This window comes from Pelophylax lessonae (assembly GCF_965119305.1).
Source record: "Pelophylax lessonae genome assembly, chromosome: 3".
In the NCBI taxonomy this organism is placed as follows: domain Eukaryota; kingdom Metazoa; phylum Chordata; class Amphibia; order Anura; family Ranidae; genus Pelophylax; species Pelophylax lessonae.
Window position 1 is genome coordinate 30,832,197 of NC_138770.1, and position 23,352 is coordinate 30,855,548.

The window sequence follows — 23,352 nt, forward strand, 5'->3', positions numbered from 1 at the left end:
ATGTAAAAAGCAACATTGTTTAACATTTTAGGCCAATTTGTTTTCTGCTTCATATTTTTGGTAAAAATAAAAGCGCAATAAGAGTATTTTGATTGGTTTGCATTTACTAACTAAGAGAAAGATTTTTGTCATTTTTATCGTTTTTTTTTTTTTTTTAACGAGTAATGGCGGTGATCTGCGATGTTTTGCGGGACTGCGACATGGTGGCAGACAGATCGGACCCTTGATTGACATTTTTGAAACTTTTGGGGTTACCAGTGACATTACTACAGTAATCAGTGCTATAAATATTCACTGTTACTGTAATAATGACACTGGCATTGTTGGTAAACAGTAGGTTAAATGTATCCTTAGGGGCGTGACTCTAACTGGGGGGGCATGGCTTGTGATGTAACCACAGAGACATACGATCCTACATAGCAGGACCGTATAATCTCTGCAGTTACACCAGGGAGAATGACAGACGGCTTTGTTTACATCAGCCGCCTGCCTTTCTCCCTCTCCAGCGGGAGGTTGTGAGGGGTCGGCGGACATCGGAGCGGAGCGCGCTCGCCCCCTACAGGCTCCTGGGTGAGCGACGTACCGGTACATCGGGTTGCCCAGGAGTGGCTGCCTGCCGCAGTAAAGATACTGTGGGCTGTCGGCAAGTGGTTAATGAGATGTTGGGGGGGTGGGTGGAGTCAGTTAGATGTTGGGGGAGTGGGTGGAGTCAGTGAGATGTTGGGGGAGTGGGTGGAGTCAGTGGAGGTGGCGAATGGAAACATGCAGGACTGACTATATATGAAGGTTACGATCGCTGTGTCTATGACTGTACAAAGCGAAAATATTATGTACCTACTCATCAGAAAAAATGAGTAGGGAATATGTCAGTGGCCTCCACCTGTAAAACCATTCCTGTTTTGGAGGTCGTCTCATTGTTGCCCATCTAGTGCACCTGTTGGTAACAACCTGTAAGAATATTTAATAATAAATATCTTGCGCTCGTACTTAATTATGTCAGAATATTTATACTGCTCTGAATATAGCAGTGTATTTATTTATGGTTAATAAGCAAAGATCTGTGAAAAAGGAGAGTCTTCACCTATTGCCATAAATCAATGTCGTGAATTCTTTTTAATTGATTAATTTCTTTTTAAAAGCATATACCAATCTTAGTGAGTACAGTCTACAGCGTGGAATATATATATAAAAATATTTATTCTCAAGACATGTAAACACAATATATGATCAAACAAGAAGTGACACAAAAAGATAACTCTACAGAAAAATACTAACTTCAAATAATCAATGCAATGTGATGTTTAGCTCAATAATGAAAGTGAAAGTAAAACAAAGTGAAACTAAAACAAAGTGAAAGTGAAACCAAAGTAAAAGCAAGATTACCATTTCTTCCCAGGTATAGTATAAGCCATAAATTAATGTTCTATATAAACAGACTGCAATGGTCTGCGAATCACATAGCCCAAAGTCATTCCACTGCAGAAGGAATGAGAATAAGCCATGCAAAACGGAAGACTTAAAATTGCAAATAATGCACTGAATCTGATATTAATAAAAATGTATAAAAACAAAAATCAGCTTTTTAGAGAAAAATATACCATGGCTTATACGGCTGGGATTGTAATCTCATTACCCTTAAATATGCAATATAAAACATATAAGGAAAGAATAAACAATTGTTGAATAAAATCAAATAACATAGCAAGGCATAATTACCACACTTAAGATAGCCGCTAGCTTCAAATCGTTACCAGAGTCCTAAGATGGATGTCATTCTTAAGATGGTGGATTCCCTTCAAGTTTCAGATGAATGATGTGGATCAGGGAGTATGTCTGGATGAGTCTATTGAAAAATGTAATAGCGTGTGTGGTGTAAGTGTGAGGTGTGTTGTCAGTAGTGTAAAGTGTCTCCTCTCTCATCTGGGTTGGTCTTTTATATGGTAAGAACAAAGAGCTATAAAAATTACCATAAGTTAAACCCAGAGGGATGAAACATTATCCCTATTGGTCGGGATATTCTATACCTAAACTAGTGAGGTCAGAGACACACCCCTTTTGATAATTAACCCCATACTTGGTCTAATAAAATTAAGGATGATTCCTCTATATGTAAGATTAATCAAATAACACAACATAAAACTTTGTCCAGACTACCAGTACATACATAAATGTCCACCTGTATTTCCATCATTCATCTTGGCAAGTAATGCCATTTCAATAATTATATTATTTAACACAATATAATATTTTTATATTGGAATATCTCAAATTATCTCAAGACTGCACCTGGTATTTCGCCTCCAGAGGGCAGTATCGTACCGTTCATTAAATTTTGTATTCAACATAATTTGAAACAATTACCCATCCTTCTTATCTCATGACCTCTGACCTGTCGGCTAGTGAAAAGCAATTACTTATTTGACTATGCCATAGGGCTGTCAGATATAGTCTAGGTTTGGGAATATTTATGACACCTTGAGCATTAAACCAGTCCAAAGCAATTCTTATATAAACACTCCTACCACATGCCTTAACATGAAGTAATTCGTTTTCACTTTAGTTTTAAGTCTAAGTAAGATACTACTATGAGAATATAAACCTAAAACGTGACACAATGTTCCTAAATATATATGTATATGCCTTACATAATATAATGATATAATTATGGCTAATATCTTCTCACATATAATAATGTATCTATGAAAACGTATATGGTTCATCTTTAAATGTATGCTGAAAAACACTGAGCCATTGTCTATTGTTAAATACCTATAGACAGACTGAGATATCACCCCCTTTAACATAGCGTCAGACTGACTAAGTTTTATCTGATCGAGATGTCAAAAGGGATCTTATTTACGATTACATAGAAATACAAAGATCTCTGTTGAAACCATAGACCCTTTGTAAGCCTGTGAGAGACATTTTGTTTAACAAGTATATATGAACTTTGTTTCACCTTAAAAACAAGATGGACGCCATCCTGTTCAGAATCTCTTATGCATAATACGAAATATACATGGCTTTTAAAATCATTTTTCTTTTTACCTATTATTATTTTAATCAACCCCCAATAACCCCGACAAACCCCCTCTGCTACTTGACTGAGCAGATGAATATCCCAGGAGTTTCCCTGACTTGATGCTATACTCTGATTATAAAGTGTTGAGCAGTGTATATGAGTGTGGAAAACTCTTGGTAATTTTTCTTGTCTTCTGACAGACGGACTCTGTGGTGGGAATAGAAGGACATCGGAGGAAGATGTGACTACAGAAGATAATGACATGGCATCTTCTCCAGAAGTAAATCCTGTTCCTCATAATATACATGACAGACCTCACCATGGGAGGAGATCATTGGAATCTCCTGATACTTCACATAGTCCTCTAATATCTGACAGTGCCGACGGGTGCGGGAAACCATCTCATCTCAGGGAATCTTCTTTATACCATAAAGGGGTTCATACAGGAGAGAATTCATTGTCATGTTCAGAGTGTGGGAAATGTTTTAGTCAGAAAAGACACCTTCTCAGGCACCAGAGAATTCACACAGGGGAGCGTCCCTATTCATGTTCAGAGTGCGGAAAATGTTTTAATGATAAAGGAGACCTTGTTATGCATCAGAGAATGCACACAGGTGAGCGTCCCTATTCATGTTCAGAGTGCGGGAAAAGTTTTAATCATAAAGTAAGCCTTCTTCGCCATCAGAGAATACACACAGGTGAGCGTCCTTATTCATGTTCAGAGTGCGGGAAATGTTTCATTCAAAAAGATAACCTTCTTAGACACCAAAGAATACACACAGCTGAGTGTCCCTATTCATGTTCAGAGTGCGGGAAATGTTTTAGTCAAAAAGGAAACCTTCTAAAGCACCAGAGAACTCACACAGGTGAGCGTCCCTATTCATGTTCTGAGTGCGGGAAATGTTTTAATAATAAAGGACACCTTCTTAGCCATCAGAGAACACACACAGATGAGCGTCCCTATTCATGTTCTGAGTGCGGGAAATGTTATAAGCACAAAAAAAGCCTTCTTAGCCATCAGAGAATACACACAGGTAACCTTCCCTATTCATGTTCAGAATGTGGGAAATGTTTCAATGATAAAGCAGTCCTTATTAGCCATCAGAGAATACACACAGTGGAGCGTCCCTATTCATGTGCAGAGTGCGGGAAATGTTTCAGTCGTAAAGAAAGCCTTCTTAGCCATCAGAGAATACACGCAGGTGACCTTCCCTATTCGTGTTCCGAGTGCGGGAAATGTTTTAGTTATAATGGACCCTTTCTTCAGCACCAGAAAATTCACACAGGGGAGTGTGTTCGAGGGGATTCATGTTCAGAGTGCGGAAAAAGTTTTAATCATAAAGGAGTCCTTATTAGCCATCAAAGAATACACACAGGTGAGCGTCCCTATTCATGTTCAGAGTGCGGGAAATGTTTTACTGATAAAGGAAAACTTCTTAACCACTTAAGCCCCGGAGGATTTGGCTGCTAAAAGACCAGGGGTTTTTTTGCGATTTTTTTACTGCGTGACTTTAATGGACAATTGCGCGGTCGTGCGACGCTGTACCTAAACTAATTTAACGTCCTTTTTTCCCACAAACAGAGCTTTCTTTTGGTGGTATTTGATCACCTGTGCGATTTTTTTTTTTGATTTCATGATTTGTTTATCAAACATTTGATTTGATAAACAAAAAAAAGCGTCAATTTTGCAAAAATAACAATATTTTTCACATTTTTTTTTATATGAAATTCCCCCCAAAAAAATGTAAAAATCTAAATTTTTTAACATTTTCGGCCAATTTGTTTTATGCTACATGTTTGGTGAAAAAATTGCAAAAAGCGTATTTTGATTGGTTTGCGCAAAAGTTATCGCGTTTACTAACAAAGGGAAAGATTTTTGTCATTTATGGTGTTTTCTTTTTTAACGCGTAATGGCGGCGATCTGCGATTTTTTTTTTTCGGTACTGCGACATTGCGGCGGACAGATTGGACCCTTGACTGACATTTTTGACACTTTTGGGGTTACCAGTGACATTACTGCAGTAATCAGTTCTATACATATGCACTGTTAGTCCACCGACATTTATACCTCATATATCTTATAGTGTGGTTATTCCTTTATATATTTTCATATTTTTACACTGCACTTATAGTTTTTGGTCATATCACTTACCAACATTTTTTGCACACTCATATTATTAGGCAGCGCCAACACCCTACCCTTTCATCACCACTCTTAAAGGGAGTGCTCCTAATCTCAGCTTGTTTCCTGTATAAAAGACACCTGTCCACAGAATCAATCAATCAATCAATCAATCAGATTCCAATCTCTTTGCCATGGCCAAGACCAAAGAGCTGTCCAAGGATGTCAGGGACAAGATTGTAGATCTACACAAGGCTGGAATGGCTACAAGACCATCGCCAAGCAGCTTGGTGAGAGGGTGACAACAGTTGGTGTGATTATTTATAAATAGAAGAAACACAAAATAACTGTCCATATCCCTCTGTCTGGGGCTCCATGCAAGATCTCACCTCGTGGAGTTTCAATGATCATGAGAACAGTGAGGAATCAGCCCAGAACTACACAGGAGAATCTTGGCAATGATATCAAGGTAGCTGGGACCATAGTCACCAAGAAAACAATTGGTAACACACTACCCCTTGGAGGACTGAAATCCTGCAGAGCCCGCAAGGTCCCCCTGCTCAAGAAAACACATGTACAGGCCCATTTGAAGTTTGCTAATGAACATCTAAATAAATCAGAAGAGAACTGGGTGAAAGTTTTGTGGTCAGAGAAGACCAAAAGGGAACTCTTTGGCATCGACTCAACTCACCATGTTGGGGGAGGAGGAATGCTGCCTATGCCCCCAATAACACCATCCACACTGTCCAACATAGAGGTGGAAACGTTATGCTTTGGGAATGTTTTTCTGCAAAGAGGAGAGGACAGGACATTGCATCAAAGGCACGATGGACAGGGCCATATACCGTCAAATCTTGGGTAGGGATGCAGCGATCCGACTTTTTTGGTCCCGATCCCGATCTTTTGCTTTGTGAAATCGCCAATCCTGAGTCCGATCCGGAAGTACTGTTTCGTGAGCTCATAACAAAATAATACTTCCGGATCGGTATGTTTGAAATATCCAATAAATTTTGTTCCACTTCATGATTGTTTCCCACTTGTTGTTGATTCTTCACAAAAAATTACATTTTTATATCTTTATGTTTGAAGCCTGAAATGTGGCAAAAGGTCGCAAAGTTCAAGGGGGGCCGAATACTTTCGCAAGGCACTGTACCATATAACAAATGTGCATTAAAAATCTAAAATATCATCAAACACAAAGAATAAAATGTAGTCACAAGAAAAAAAACTGTTTATTGCTTGAACATACAATAGCAATCAAACAGTAAACATTGTAAACTAAAGTGCAAAATCCTGGAAATTGCAAACAGGAATTTAAATAAAAAAATGCAACATAATAGCATTCTGAGCCTCTCTCAAGAAGATTGCATTTCTTCTCTTCTCTCTGTGTAAGGCTATTTCTCTTCTCATCCACAACACAAACTGTGCTGAACAGAACACACTCTCACTTTCTGCATTAAAACAAAAAGCAGAGCGCCTCTAAGTGTTATCAGTTTAATTAAAAGGGTAATGCAGGTACAGTAAAACTGCTCACATTTAAAACAGTATAAAATAGCTCATCTGTTAGGTGGTCTGCAGGAACACAGGGGTCCACGGCTGGATGTTAGTAGCTCCAAGAGATGGTGCAGGGGATGCTGAAGGAGCGAGATGTCTGGAGAGCCAAGAGACCAGATAGTAGGATGGTCAGCAGCTTCAGGAAGGTGTTCTGTTCCTCAGGGAGACACCTGGTGAGCCGAGAGACCGTTAGGTAGAATGGCTGTCGGCTTCAGAAGGGCGCCCTGCTCCTCAGGACATCCGGCGCCAACAGATAGGGGAGCCCAGCGTGACAGATCCAGCAGCCAAACGCACAACGCGTTTCCGAGCGTGCGCAGTAGCCTCACAGGGCGTGCGCGCTCCTTTCTCAAGTGCAGTGGCATGACACAGAAGAGCTGAACAAGTTTATAGGAAGCCAGCACTCAAGCTGGGTGGATACAGATGGACTTAAAGTGACCATTGTAAATGAGCTGGACAGTGGGACCACAATACTTAAAGCGGCAATAAGAAAATAAACACAACAAAAAAAAAAAAATGGTTATTTAACAAGGTAAAAAGACATACATCGGCTCTAATCATAATATGGTGTTAACATCTAGCTCTTCGTTTAAACCCTTGGGTGAAAGTGAATCCAGGGTATAGATCCAAAATGTCTCTCGTTGGCATAATTTGGCAAATCGTTCGGCCTCAGATGGAAGTTTGGGGATAGACTCTATTACCCAAACCTCCAATCCTGATGTGGACTTGTTGTGGAACTCGAGGAAATGGCGTGGTACGCTATGTTGGTCACAACCCTCCTCCACAAACCTGCGATGGCGACCAAATCGTTGCCGTAGTGGGCGGATGGTGCGACCAACATAGAGTAGTCCACAGGGACAGGTCAGGCAGTAGATCACGTAATCAGTAGAACAGTTGTAGAATTCTTCCAAACGGTAAGTCTTATTCTCATGGGTGAACTGTTTTTTACCATGTCGCACAAAGGCACATGTTTTGTGCCTTAACTGTTCAACTGTGGCACATGTTTTGCATAAAGGCTTGTGCGACATGGTAAAAAACAGTTCACCCATGAGAATAAGACTTACCGTTTGGAAGAATTCTACAACTGTTCTACTGATTACGTGATCTACTGCCTTACCTGTCCCTGTGGACTACTCTATGTTGGTCGCACCATCCGCCCACTACGGCAACGATTTGGTCGCCATCGCAGGTTTGTGGAGGAGGGTTGTGACCAACATAGCGTACCACGCCATTTCCTCGAGTTCCACAACAAGTCCACATCAGGATTGGAGGTTTGGGTAATAGAGTCTATCCCCAAACTTCCATCTGAGGCCGAACGATTTGCCAAATTATGCCAACGAGAGACATTTTGGATCTATACCCTGGATTCACTTTCACCCAAGGGTTTAAACGAAGAGCTAGATGTTAACACCATATTATGATTAGAGCCGATGTATGTCTTTTTACCTTGTTAAATAACCATTTTTTTTTTTTTTGTTGTGTTTATTTTCTTATTGCCGCTTTAAGTATTGTGGTCCCACTGTCCAGCTCATTTACAATGGCCACTTTAAGTCCATCTGTATCCACCCAGCTTGAGTGCTGGCTTCCTATAAACTTGTTCAGCTCTTCTGTGTCATGCCACTGCACTTGAGAAAGGAGCGCGCACGCCCTGTGAGGCTACTGCGCACGCTCGGAAACGCGTTGTGCGTTTGGCTGCTGGATCTGTCACGCTGGGCTCCCCTATCTGTTGGCGCTGGATGTCCTGAGGAGCAGGGCGCCCTTCTGAAGCCGACAGCCATTCTACCTAACGGTCTCTCGGCTCACCAGGTGTCTCCCTGAGGAACAGAACACCTTTCTGAAGCTGCTGACCATCCTACTATCTGGTCTCTTGGCTCTCCAGACATCTCGCTCCTTCAGCATCCCCTGCACCATCTCTTGGAGCTACTAACATCCAGCCGTGGACCCCTGTGTTCCTGCAGACCACCTAACAGATGAGCTATTTTATACTGTTTTAAATGTGAGCATTGTTTCCTGTACCTGCATTACCCTTTTAATTAAACTGATAACACTTAAGAGGCGCTCTGCTTTTTGTTTTTATTTTCACTTTCAGAGCTGACTTCTCTCTGCAGCTGAGCTGGCCCTGAGTGTAATCTATTTCAGCCATCAACTACACCAGATTAATGACTATACATGAACTGCATACCCCTTGATGCTATATAGGTATGTGTGATGCGCCAACTCTTATCCTGCTTGTTCACTTTCTGCATTAGTGGCAGACAGTGCAGGGCAGGCACTGCAGGGGGCAATACAACAACACCAGCAGCAACATAGCAGCCTGATTCCTGTCCTGACCAAAAGTTGGTCGAACAAGAACAACAACAACTTGATCACACATACAAAATAGCAAATTGCAAACATGTAGTCCAGTGTCACACCACCATCACACAGTAATGGTGGTGTCGGCGTGTGACACAGTGACACTGGACTACCTGTTCACATTAAAATGCCTTTTGTTTGTGTGATCAGGAAGTTGACTTGATTCACAGTCACACATGATGACAATGACACAAACATGACCCGAATGGTCACTTAATTCTCTCTCAGCTCCTCAGGAAGATTTGTAGACACTAGACAAGCATTTCTTCTCTTCTCTCTGCTGTGTAAGTCTATTTCTCTTCTCATCCACAAACACAAACTGTGAACAGAACACTCTCTCACTTTCTACACTAGTGCAGGGGGCACAGAGGTATTTTGTGGCAGTGGCAGAAAGACAAGGTAATCTCTATTTGTTGACTCCCCGGAACTGGTATGGGTTGTCTGAGGCAGCGATGGTTTTCTCAGGAAAATAGCCATGCAGTTGCACTGCAGGGCTCGAGCTGCTTGCTGCACTGGGATCTAGTTCAAACTCCTCCACAATGTGGTCAAACTCTTGCATAAAGCTGCTCGGTGCTGCTGCTTCCACCCGAGGGACCTTGTCTTGTGGTTCTGTGGCCTGTGATGCTCCAGCTCTGCTGTTTCTCAAGTCTTCCTCTAGTTCCACTGTCAGTGCATCTTTTGCACGCTTTGCAGATTGCGCACTTGTAAAGTATCTGAAACAGAAATAAAAACGTAGGCTAGGTTGATTATGAAACACTTCATGACACTAACCTGAGGCTGAAAAGTTAGTTATATATATATTTAATTATATATAACTTTAATCAACCATCAGCCTCTGGTTTTTTAGTGCCATAAAGTGTTGGAATTTCAAAATCTTTAAATTTGCAGCACCATGGCATGGCATCTCATCAAATACAGTAGCACTAGCAGACGTGTTATTGTGGTCGTGGAGAGTAAAAATCTATAATAGTCAGAAGAATCAGATAATGATGAATGACAATGACATTGGTTCATTTATTGGGTCTATATAATATTAATATATAGACCTAAATAAAATAATTATTCATGTCATTGTCATTCATTATCATTGTCAAAATGGGTGTGCTCTTGACCAGAGTTCTTAAAGTGTGCCACATCCCTTGGTAATACAAGAATTGGGAGGGTTCCCCTGGGTGGGATTTTTTAGGCACAAAGATTTATAGAAATATTAAGTATAGTTATAATATTTTATTAAATAATATATAAAATAAAATAATAAAATATTATAACTATACTTAATATTTCTATAAATCTTTGTGCCTAAAAAATCCCACCCCAGGGGAACCCTCCCAATTCATCATTATCATTGTCATTCAAATTTCTTATATGATAGATATATTTTATTCTCCTCTCACAAAAACACTGCCTTCTGCTGTATTTGATGAGATGCCATGCTGCAGTGCTGACTGTGAATTTGGACATAGAAAAATTCTAAAATTCTAACACTTGATGGGCTAATGTAATTAGTTAGGTTACACAATCTTCACTTACCTGTCTTTATATCTCGGGTCGTGCAGGGTGGCAAGTGCATATAGGGGTTCATCTTCCACAGTGTCAAAGCGTTTGTTGACAGCTTGAAGCAGGGTTGTTTTCATTGTTTTGATGCCAGTATCCGCATTGCCTTCTTTAGCAAGGATGCGTTTGAGGACGGTGACAGCTGGAATGACGTCAGCGGTGGAGGCAGTTGATGAGCTTACTTTCCTTGTTAGCTCTTCAAATGGTGCTAAAACAATGCTAGTTTTTTCTAGCAAAGCCCACTGGTTAGTGGTCGGTGTACTGGGCAGGTCATCATGGTCAGCAATGTAAGCACAGAGGACTCGCTTCTGTTCCAGAAGACTCTGTATCATCAAGTACGTAGAATTCCACCTTGTTTTGACGTCTTGTTGCAGGCGTTTAGGTTGCATTTGCATCTGGAGCTGGATATCTTGCAGCCTTGAATACGCAAGTTGATAATGTTTAAAATGCCCCACAATTTGTCTACCGATTGCAATGGCATCGCTCACACTCCGTTGTGACAGTAGCCCCTCATTGACTACAAGCTGCAAGCTGTGAGCAAAGCAGCCTAAGCTCCGTACCCCCATTTTGTCTATGGCCTTTTTCGTGTTGCTTGCATTGTCTCGGAGTATGACATGCACTTTATTCAAAGGAATGTGCCATTGGTCAAGTATAGCCTTAATTGTAGCTGAAATGGTATCGCGGGGGGCGTGGCTTGGCGCGCAGCGTGGATGGCTGCCTGATACCCGAGCTCCGGACTCACAGCGGCCCTGCAATCATTCTACGGCACCGTATATATTAAATTTTGCGGAATTATGGGCAGAATCGTGAAGGCAAGCTCCCAGGCCAAAAATTTGAAGAATCTCAAGGCTCCCCAGGGGAAGATCATTGCTGATATCTTCAAGACACAAGCGCTCACCAGGAGACATACAGTGGGCAGCAAGATGGCGAGGAGGCCGGCCTCTGATGAAGAGGAGATCGACAATGATTCCATCTCTGCTTCTGAGGACAATGTAAGTGATGCTTCACCCAGAGACAGACAGCTAACATTTAATGACATGATGGCCATAGCTGCGGACATAAAGGGCTCCTTCGCAGTCGCCATAACGGATCTAAAAGCAGACATCACCAGATTAACTGACCAGATGGCGGGGGTGGAGAAGGCGGGCAAAAACAGGGACAAAGCGATTAAAAGACTAGAAGAAGTTGCCAGCACTCATTCAGGGCACTTAATCGCTATGAATAGACATTTGGAGGATTTGGACAATCGTGGCAGAAGAAATAATATAAGATTAAGAGGTCTGCCCGAGTCAGTGGAGGGGGGAGATATCAGATCGGCTCTCACATCCATTTTTAATAACCTATTGGACAGACCCGCAGAGTCACCCATTGAGATGGATAGAGCGCACAGGGCTCTTAGACAGAGGGCCCCGGACTCAATGCCCCCAAGAGATGTGATCTGTTGCTTAACCAGCCACACACTTAAAGAGGAGATTTTGGCTAAGGCTAGGCAAAACGATCAAATCCTCTTCAATGAGGCCCCAATTCTCCTTTTCCAAGATCTCTCTCCTATTACTTTGAAAAACAGGAGAGCACTGCGACCCCTGCTGGAGGTTTTGAAGGAAAGACGCATTGTTTATAAATGGAAATATCCATTTGCACTTCAAGCCACCTTCCAAGGGAAAAACTATCTTCTGAGAACCCCTGATGATATACCCTCCTTCTGTACAAATCTGCACATGGATTGTATCAACCTACCAGATTGGTATGCAGAATTTCTTCTGCCAGCAGCTCCAGTTGCACATCATGTTTATGACAGCTCTCCCTCAACATCTTCTCACAGATCTCCTTATCCCAAGGGGAATAACAAAAAGAAAAACAAGAATCCACAAGCTCCCTTTGCTTCACCGCCCAAAACTCCCAGAACAAGGGACGAGAAGTTTTGAGCAGTTCTGATAGTGTACATGCCTGATTCCCCTATGCAGTTTGTCGCCATAGTTGGCCCGGTTGGCTCTTTATGGGCTCATATTATTGCCCAAACTTGGCTTATGTTGTCCGGGGATCTGGAGTTTGACGTCGTTACTGAAGAACATCAGCCTAATGACTTCCTCTAACGGCACATTAAAAATAGGCTACACCCGTTTAATCCCATATTGCAAAGGTTTGTGAGTCCTGAGATTCTTATTTGACAATGCTTTTTTCTCACCACAAGGTGTCACTGGCGCATTGACTGTATCTCCAGAGCTGACTGCTCACAGATGAACACTATACTGTACGCATACTTAGGAGGCATCTATTTCTTTCTTTTTTTTTTGTTCATATGCTATAAGGGGAAAGGAGGTTGAAATGCCGCTATTGACATATGGAATATGGAATATATATGCAATTAATGTTTGTCTGTTCAATCTAGAGCGTTTATTTCTCCCCTGGTCTCTGAACTGAGAATACTTTGAGACGGATTGAGGCGTATCCAATGGTAACGCATGTCCATCCTCACTCTGGTAAGCCTCTTTCCCGATATTCAGCAGGTATCTTTGCAAAAGATCTCTCATGTTTTCACCTTTTAAGTCATTTGGAACTCGCTCAGAATAGCTCTGACAGGACTCACGGACTGCCTCCTCACCTTTTTTCAGGATTTAATGCGCGTACTGCATTCAGATACTTACGTTGACATGGTGGCATTGGGATCATTACTGTATATAGGCTATTTTGATGAGATACATCCATATGTGGGATTTCGGTAAATGTTCTTGGGCCAGCTATGTTGAACTCCTACCCAGAACAGCAGGCCTGATTTTGTGACAAGCTGCGCATATTTTGTTTATTCTTTGTCTTCACGAGTTGTTTATGTTCTGAAGTTCTAGCCGTAGAACTATTTCATGCACTTCTTAGTTAGCTTTATATAAAGAAGCCGCTTCCTGTGGGTCGGGGTATACCTTGACCGACGGGAACTTCCGGTACCTCGGGTCCCGAGGCGCTGCGTTTCTTCCAGCACTCCTACCAGGCTTTCATTGTGCACTTTGTTATTTTGTGATAACTGATTAACCTTAATAGCCTAATTATTGGTTGATTCAGAGACGTTCTCTGGTCAACGTGTCATTATTTTGTCTGTTCTTCTTTCTTCTTCTCTCTTTCATTCTACTACTTCTCTTTGTCTTCTGCTCTCCCACCTCCCCTATCCACCCCTGAGACCTCAAAATGGCTTTTTCCCACTTAGGTAAAGATCCCCTGATTGTCTCTTTCAACGCTAACGGGCTCAATATCCCTGAGAAAAGGAGGAGACTGTTAGGGGAACTAAGAAAAAGCAAAACGCATATCGCTTTTATTCAAGAGACGCATTTCAAAGGTGACCTCATCCCTAAATTGACTGACAAACACTTCACTAAAGTTTACGCAGCCTCCAATGCTCTGGCAAAAACCAAGGGGGTGGCCATTCTACTCAGCAAGAAATCAGCTTTTACCGTAAACAAAATCCTAGCTGACCCAGAGGGGAGATTTATCTTCTTGGCAGGGTCTTTAAATGGTCGCCCCTTGACGCTTGCAAACGTGTACTTTCCGAACAAAGCTCAGGTAACCTTCTGCTCAAAACTAATTGATGAACTAAAAAGCTTTGCTACTGGCTGTATTATTCTAGGAGGGGACTTCAATGTACCCCTTGAACCGTTACGAGACACATCCTCAGGCAAAACAAGCATAGCCTATAAAAAACTCAAAAGAATCAAGGACAAGCTGAGATCCCTTAATCTGGTGGACGCCTGGCGTGCATTACACCCACTTGAAAAAGATTACACCCATTACTCTGCCCCACACAACAAGTACTCGAGAATAGACATTTTCTTGATCTCGCAAAGAGATCTACCAGATCTCGTTGAGGCTAAAATAGGTCACATCGCATTTTCAGACCATGCACCGATTTCGATCACGATAAATTCAGACACCCTTTGCAAACCAACTTTCAATTGGAGACTGAATCCCTCACTTTTACTCGATCCAAATATCAAAGAAGACATTGTTAAAACCATTGAACACTACTTTAAAGAAAATTCCTCCCCCGAAGTGTCACCTGTGACTATTTGGGAAGCTCACAAGAGCGTCGTTAGGGGAGAATTTATCAAATTTGGAGCGAGGAAAAAAAAAGAAAAAGAGAGGTTGGTGGGTGATTTGGTCTCCAAAATTTCTAAACTGGAAGCGCAACATAAAATCTCACTTGCCCATTCTTTATTTGAAGAACTATCTGAAACCAGGAAGACCCTGACAGAGTTATTAAATAACAAAACAAAAAGATCAATTTATTTTAATAGGGCAATCTACTATGAACACGGTGACAAAAGTGGTAAATTCCTCGCTCGTGCCCTTAAAGACCTCCAAGTAGCTTCGCACATTCCCTTCATGAGAGACAAACAGAACAACAGGATTCATGACCCGAGATTCATTGCAGAATCTTTCCGTTCTTTTTATGAGAGCCTTTACAATCTCCCACCACAAACTCGTCCCCCCGATTTATTCGGGTCGAGAGACACACTGATTACTCAATACCTGGTAGATAGTGGACTCCCGCGCCTCTCAGAATCAGATATTGCCAGAATGGAGGAAGATATCTCCCTTGAGGAGATTCAACAAGCAATCTCTTCCTTAAAATGTGGTAAAAGTCCGGGCCCGGATGGTCTAACATTCCAATACTATAAAACATTACATCAGATACTGGCCGTTCCCCTGACAGAGGCTTTGAACACCCTTTCTAAAGAATCTAAACCATCTACTGAATTTTTATCAGCTCACATAACGGTCATTCCCAAAAAGGATAAAGATCCGACGCTTTGTGCCAATTATAGGCCTATCTCTTTGCTCAACCTTGATGTAAAGCTTATGGCCAAGGTACTAGCAAACAGACTCAGACCTCTCTTACATCACATAATAGGACCCGAACAGGTAGGATTTATGCCAGGCCGGGAAGCACGCGACAATATTATCAAATCCCTTAACCTGTTGCATGAAGCTAAAAGTAATGACTTGCAAGGTATGATCCTATCCACCGATGCCGAGAAGGCTTTTGATAGGGTGGCATGGGATTATCTCCTTGCCACCTGTCGACATTTGGGCCTTGGCGACAACATGATGGGTTGGATTGGGGCTCTATACACAAACCCAACCGCTAAAGTGAAGGTAAACAATATATTTTCCACCCCCCTCCACCTCAAAAATGGGACGAGACAAGGCTGCCCCCTGTCACCGATCTTATTCATTCTAGCCCTGGAACCTCTGATCAGACATGTAAATGCCAACTCAGATATTCATGGTTTCCTGGTTAAAGATAGAGAATTTAAGATTTCTGCCTACGCAGATGACCTTTTATTCTACATTACTCAGCCCCACATCTCAATACCTAACCTAAATCTCCAATTTCAAAAATTTAGATTTTTATCCAATTTCAAGGTAAATCACTCTAAATCTGAGGCCCTAGATGTTTCGTTACCAGATTATATCAAAGCACTCACAAAAGAAAATTGTCCATATAAATGGGAATCGAAGTCATTGAAGTATCTAGGCATACATCTTACTTCTAAAATTGAGAGGATATATGAAACCAATTTCACGCCATTATTATCTTCTATAAATAAGGATCTTAGGTGTTGGAACTCTAAGAACTTCTCCTGGTTCGGGAGGGCCGCGATTCTAAAAATGGTAATACTTCCACGATTATTATATCTCTTTCATGCGCTACCGATCAAAATACCGAACAGCTTTTTTAGAAAATTAAGTGCTATCAAAAGAAACTTTCTATGGGCTATGAAAAGGCCAAGAGTAAAATTACAGACTCTACAGAGACCAAAATCCCAAGGAGGTATAGGCCTACCGAATTTTTATAGATATTATCAAGCGACTCATGTCACTAGAGTCATAGACTGGCATTGCCACTCTCAACAAAAAGACTGGGTGGAACTAGAAAAAGGCTGTTCGAGATTTCATGCCCACAATTTAATTTGGTCTAACCCCTGCAACTATCCGCCGGAAATTAAACAACATCCTCTAATCTCCACCACACTTAATATTTTCAATCGATTTTCACCCAACCATCACCTAATAACTAAGTACGGGAACATGACTTCCATTTCCAATAACCCTGATTTTGTCCCTGGCTTGGACTTCAGATCGCAAGTCACGGATGCACCACAGTTAGGGGTACAATTACGTATCAAAGACTGCCTGAAACGCTCTAGATTTCTATCTTTGGACGACTTTAATAGCCTAAAACCTAAGGGCTACACTATTTCTCGCTGGAATTATGTACAATTACATGATTTCATCAGAAACTCAAAATATAAATTCCAGCTAGACTCCCCTCTGACCCCCCTAGAAGAGACCTGCGTCAACCAAAGACCTTGCTCCAAAACTTCGTCTATGGCATATAAATGGCTTTCTCAGACTATGAGCACCATACCTGATAAACATAAATCAATCTGGGAAAAAGACCTAAACTGCAACATATCTGACAAGATGTGGGAGAAGGCTTGTGTCTTCACTCACAAATGCTCGCTGAGCACAAAAGTTCAGGAGACATCGTTTAAAATTTTGATGCAGTGGTACATTATCCCGGTACAACTTAAATCTTGGTCTCCTCAGGTCTCTGATAGGTGTTGGAGGTGCCTAAAGGATAAAGGAACTTTTTTGCATCTATGGTGGTCTTGCCCTACTTTACAAAAATTTTGGAATGAGGTGATTCACCTTATAAGATTCATTACCAACTCTACTCTGACAATGGATGCTGCTTGCTGTCTCCTACATTTACACAACCTTTCTTATAAGAGCTATAAACAAGCTCTTTCTAGACACTTGCTTAACGCAGCTAAGGCGGTTATCCCCCTACATTGGAACTCACAGTCAAATCCTTCTACTAAGGAGTGGTTGGACAGAATTAAAACCTTTTATGAAATGGAAGAGATCCTAGCAATTAAGAAAGAAAACGATATTAGCTTTCACAAAACCTGGCGCCCTTGGACAGAATTCACCCTATCAAATACATATAAAAATCTTATCTCTCATTAAAACTGGCTCACGCCCCATTTTCCTTAAAAACTTTCTAGAGCTGATAGATGATCCCATAGCGACGATACACTGATAGCTTTTAATGGTCTCATCCCTTTCACCCCCCCCCCCCCCCTCTCCTCGCCTCTCCTTTCCCCCTTTTTTCTGGCTCAATCTTTCTTTTGATTTACTTTACCTTTCTCTTTTTTTCTTTTCTTTTTTCTAACACTCTCGACGGCCTCATGCCGTAGTTGCGAGCTTAGACCCGCAACACATGGTTAATGCTTAACCCTATTGTCATACCATGAAAACAGTTACACTTCAAGTTGGTCCTTCATGACTCTTTTGAATGTATGATGTAACCTTGCAAGACTATGTTATGCATGTTCTTGTTTTTATTTTTTTTGCTTCAATTTGTACTATGTTTACAGCATACGTTTGCTTTAATATTCTCAATAAAGCTTTTTATTGAAAAAAAAAAAAAAAAGAAATGGTATCGCTGGTGTGTGAACCATGATTTTTTTTAGCTTGAAGCATTGCACCGTGCGGTGTACAGCTTGTGTCCAACCAGTGGACTGTTTAACTTAAAAGCGACATTGGACACACATCAGAGCTCCATATATCTGTAGTAAAGCTCATAGCCTTTATATCTTTAATCTCTTTTGAGACGTGTTGGAAAACTTTTTTGTACAGTTCTGGCACTGCGGTCTCCGAAAAATACTTGCGTGATGGAAGAGAGTACCTCGGCTCCAAGTGTTCCTGTAGGCGACAGAAGCCCTCATTTTCAACAACTGACATTGGTTGACCATCTAAAACAATGAATTCCAAAACTTTCTGTGTTATTGCTGATGCTTTCATACTTTCCATCGGAAACTTTTCACGACGTTGAAATGCAACCTGCAAAGTTTGTTGCTGCTGGGCTGTATTGTCCGCTGCTTTGGTTTTGTTGAGCTGCAGGAATTCAGCGTGCTCCTTAGCGTGGTGTTTCTGGATGTGCTTGATTAAATTTGTAGTATTGAACTTTGCTGTTATACCACCTCCCCTCGAAACATTCACTTTGCAGACATTGCAAACAGCTGTGGAACTCGTTGGCGTGGCGAGTGTGTAATATCTCCACACTGCCGACTCTTTGGCGCGCTCCATACCCGACACACACACACGTGAGGCTGATTAATGACGTAGGTGCTGCGACGCCCTGGATCGGCCCGTGGGACGGCTAAATTTTACCGATCTCCGATCCAGCTATTTTTCCTAGATCAGGGCCGATTTCCGATCCGAATATCGGATCGGTGCATCCCTAGTAAGGACCTGCCCCTTCCTCTGCCTTTCATTTTTTAAATTACCCTGTGACAAAAGTCTCTAGAGAATCGCAGTATATCTGGAAAAAGGTATATAACACCCCGCTTCAATCTGTGGTATTGGGGGCCACAGGTTTATCACACCAGTTCTACAAATAATTGGCCAGTAACTGTTGTCACTGTGTGTAGCACAGTTAACCCAGCACAAGAGGCCAAATGTTTGCAGGACTAAAATACACTCTTAGAGAAGTATACTGTTAAATAACAACCCACTTCTATATGTGGTATTGGGGGGCCACTGGTCTATCACACCAGTTGTTCAAAAAATTGGCCAGTGAGTTTGGCACTGTGTGTATCAGAGTTAACACAGCAAAAGAGGCAATATTGTTGCAGGACACAAATACACTTATCAAAGAATACTCAGGTAACACCCTGCTTCAATCTGTGGTATTTGGGGGCCACAGTTTTATCACACCAGTTCTACAAATAATTGGACAAATTTTTGCAGGACTACAATACACTCTTAGGAAAGTATACTGTTAAATAACACCCCACTTCAATATGTGGTATTGGGGGGCCACTGGTCTATAACACCAGTTATAATACATTAAAAGTGCTTTTGTCACTGTTTGTAGTATTGCTGCAGCAACGCTCAGTCACCACACCAGTTACAATGCTGCACAGTGCACAATACAAATCCACTATAATATGCTTTCTATATTACAAAGTATATTATACGTGGATTACACCCCTATATAGTGCACTGCACACCAATACCAAATAGCAGCCCTTAAAATAACTTTTGTGGACGTTAACAGAGCGATTTGTGTCACTGACGATCTGTCCCTGGTGCACACAGCAAACCTCTCCCTACACTGACAAAAGAATGTACACCTATACCAAATAGCAGCCCTTAAAATGACTTTTGTGGACCTTAACAGAGCCATTTGTGTCACTGACGATCTGTCCCTGGTGCACACAGCATACCTGTCCCTACACTGAAAAGAGACAGTACACCTATACCAAATACCAGCCCTGAAAAGGACTTTTGTGGATCTTAACAGAGCTATTTGTGTCACTGGCAATCTGTCCCTGGTGCACTCGCCAACCTCTCCCTATGCTGACAAAAAGCAGAATGTGAAATGGCCGCCAGCTCTGATCTATTTATAAGGTAGGGGGCATGTCCATGTGCTGAAATGTTTCAATTGGCTATCCCGTTCCACCTGATGGCTGTGTCATGGGTCAAAGATCTCCCCAATGTAAACTAATATGGCCGCTGCAAACAACGCCATGTGTTCGCAAAATTGGCGGGCTACGAACAAGCAAAATTAGCCGCGAACCGACCGCCGGTTGAACCGCAAGGCCATCCGTAGTAGAGGGTGGAACCAAGGAATGGAACTGGGAGGTGGGTAGAGAGTGGAACCAAGCAATGGTGCTCAGAGGTGGGTAGAGGGTGGAACCAAGGAATAGTGCTCAGAGGTGGAACCAAGGAATGGTGCTCTGAGGTGGGTAGGGGGGTTGAACCAACGAATGGTGCTTGGAGGTAGGTAGGGGGTGGAACCAAGGAATGATGCACAGAGGTGGGTAGAGGCAGAGAAAGGGGGAGTTCCTGCACCTATTCTCTGAGAAAACAAGCCCTGATAATGAACCACCTATTTGCCTGTTATGGCCTTCATGAGCTTAGCCATATGAGTTGTCATTGGAGGATGTGTGAGGTCAACCAGGAAATAAACACCAAACTGTTAATCCGAGCATGCAGCCTGCCTGGCCAGGAAAGAGGGGGACAAGCGTGTGATGGTATTCGGCAGTAATATACTCCCCCCCCCCCCTGGTGGGAGTGGAGATGGCTGTGTTCACACTACGAGACGTTTCTTGGGGCTGCAGTACCTCTGAGCTCCAGAAGATGGTGATCTCACTTCTACCCAGACAGGAAGTCTCAATAGAAGACAGGAAGTGATGTCAGGTATTAATAGGAAGTTCCGGGTGAGAGGTGAGTAAGGAGGAAGTAGAGTGAAGACGTTGCTGGAAGAGGCAGCAGATGAGGTAATAAGATTTTATTTTCTATTTACACCCAATAACCCCCCGCCCCCCTCATGTCCGTCCTCTTCCTCCATAGTCAATGTGATTTCTTTTATCTCCAGCAGATGATGATACACACATATTTAGTGTGGAAACCTAGAACAACACCTGCAGGGTCAGAACATTCCTGCACTTACATGTATATTTTTATCCTTACCTGTCTAGACAGAAACCTGTATAGATCGAGTGACAGAACGAATGAGGATGAAGGAGGACCGGAGTCACATGACTGAGAAGATACTAAACCTCACCCTGGAGATCATCTACCTGCTGACCGGAGAGGTGAGGAGGATTCTGGGAGGTCACATGACACCTCTCTTATCTCTATTAATAAAAACACAGACCTGACCAGAGAGGTGAGGAGGATTCTGGGAGGTCACATGACATCACTCTTATCTCTATTAATAAAACACAGACCTGACCGGAGAGGTGAGGAGGATTCTATGATTCTAACATGATATTCCTATTGGTTCTCCAATACAGAGATTTCCTCTTCTGAAGTCAGGTGATCATATGACCATCACAGTGCCTCCATGTGACTCCCTAAAACCTGAGAGACACAACATGCAGAAGATTCTAGAAGTCACCAAGAAGATGATGGAGCTGCTGACAGGAGAGGTTAGCGGTGCTGGGAATTCTGGGACATTTTCCAGTAACAGACAAGGGATGTGTCTGGATGGTGACTGTATCATTGTGTGTGTCAGGTTCCTATAAGGTGTCAGGATGTCACTGTCTATTTCTCCATGGAGGAGTGGGAGTATTTAGAAGGACACAAGGATCTCTACAAGGATGTCATGATGGAGAATCAGCCGCCCCTCACATCACCGGGTAAGAGGAGACTTTATTGTAAAGGAGAGAGCAGTACGGAGGCTCCACCTAGATCCCCCATCATCTGATAAACACATAGAAACAATGTATTCAGTCAGTGCGTGTCAGGGCTGGGCTCCTGCTACTTAACAAGCAGCTCTTTTCTTTCAGAGCTCAGAAGTTGCTTAGCTGTAGGTTAATTACCAGCCGCTCGTTACCACAGTGACTCACCTGGTTACCATTACCTGCCTCATTAGTCCAACCTACAGCCAGCCCCATTTTGCTATTTAAGTAGCTTAGCTCATTTCCTCCTTGCCCTTGCGTGGTCTATGCTCTCCAGTGTGTTCCTGTGTATGACTTGCCGTGGCTGACTTCTCTTCCGATACCTGTTCCTGATTTGTTTCGCCTGACTACGCTGACTTATGGTGTCCTGATCCTTGCTCCTCTGATTACCTGTTCTTGCATCCAAACCCCGGCTTCTGTTTTTGACTACGTTCCTGAACTGTTATTTTTGCTATTTAATTAAAGGTGTGATTTTTAACTGCACTTTGTGTTGAAGCACTCAATACCACTGCAGCCTCGTGCCTCCCCACTTACCATTGAGGCTTTTGATGGGAGACCTCTACAGCCTGCCCATGTGACCCATGAAACCACTCCGTTGACCATGGCTGTAGGGGCTCTTCACCATGAAATAATTAAAATTCCTAGTGATTTCCTTACCTCATTACCCAGTTGTCATTGGTTATCCTTGGTTACAGAGGCCCAATCCCTCTTTTAATTGCCGTAATGCTGAGGTTTTGTCATGGTCCCCACAATGCACTAATACATGTTTTTAGAAAGTGATTAAGATCATGTGCATGTCTTCAATCTCTTTATTGCCAGAAGAGTACCTGTGATGTCTTTGACAAAGGTCAGGCCGGTATTTTGGCACATTGGCCTTTTGAGTGCACAGTTGTCCTTCAACCCCGGTGCCATTCATCCTCATGGCCGGGTTTACCCTCTGTCTGTCTCAGAGGAGAAGGCAATGGAGAAGTATGCTACAATGCATTGCAACTATCCCAGGGGTTCACCCGCAAATCCTCTTCTCCTTCCAGTGCCGACTTTCTCATTCACATTACTGTTAAAAATACTTATCCGATCCCATTGGTAACGGAATTATTTAACTGCCTCAAAGGAACAACGGTCTTCACTAAGCTCGATTTGCGAGGGGCATACATTCTTGTGAGGAATAATGAAGGCCACGAATGGAAATTTAATACTAGGACCGGACACTATGAATACCTCGTAATGCCCTTTTGGTCTCTGCAACACTCCTGCAGTTTTCCAGGACTTTATTAACAATGTCCTCTGAGATATGCTGCCGTAATGTGTGGCGGTTTACCAGAATTATATTCTCATATATTCTAAGTCCCAAGAGAACCACTACAGGTAGGAGGTAGAGAGAAAGCAACCTCTATTGCAAGTTGGAATAAAGCGAGTTCCATGAACAGGTTAAATTTTTCAGTTATGTCATTTGTGCTGCCAGGTTTTCGATTGACCCAGAGAAGCCATCTGCAGTACTA

At 42.3% G+C, this 23,352-nt stretch overlaps 4 protein-coding genes across 4 annotated transcripts in view; 2 read left to right on the plus strand and 2 right to left on the minus strand.

Annotated features, from left to right (window-relative positions):
- The window catches only part of LOC309550684 (uncharacterized protein), a 1,024,308-nt gene that overhangs the window by 864,972 nt on the left and 135,984 nt on the right, over positions 1 to 23,352 (plus strand). The window lies entirely within an intron of this gene.
- LOC309550736 (uncharacterized protein) overlaps positions 1 to 23,352 on the minus strand; it is an 851,482-nt gene that overhangs the window by 548,080 nt on the left and 280,050 nt on the right. The gene's annotated exons all lie outside the window — the stretch shown is intronic.
- LOC309550774 (uncharacterized protein) overlaps positions 1 to 23,352 on the minus strand; it is a 461,615-nt gene that overhangs the window by 19,147 nt on the left and 419,116 nt on the right. The gene's annotated exons all lie outside the window — the stretch shown is intronic.
- Positions 21,143 to 21,879, plus strand: LOC309549888 (gastrula zinc finger protein XlCGF66.1-like; the record flags this gene model as incomplete). Its single annotated transcript, XM_082250380.1, has 3 exons — positions 21,143 to 21,265; positions 21,467 to 21,601; positions 21,688 to 21,879. The coding sequence occupies exons 1-3, from the start codon at positions 21,182 to 21,184 to the stop codon at positions 21,877 to 21,879; spliced, it is 411 nt and encodes a 136-aa protein (XP_082106506.1). The 5' UTR covers positions 21,143 to 21,181.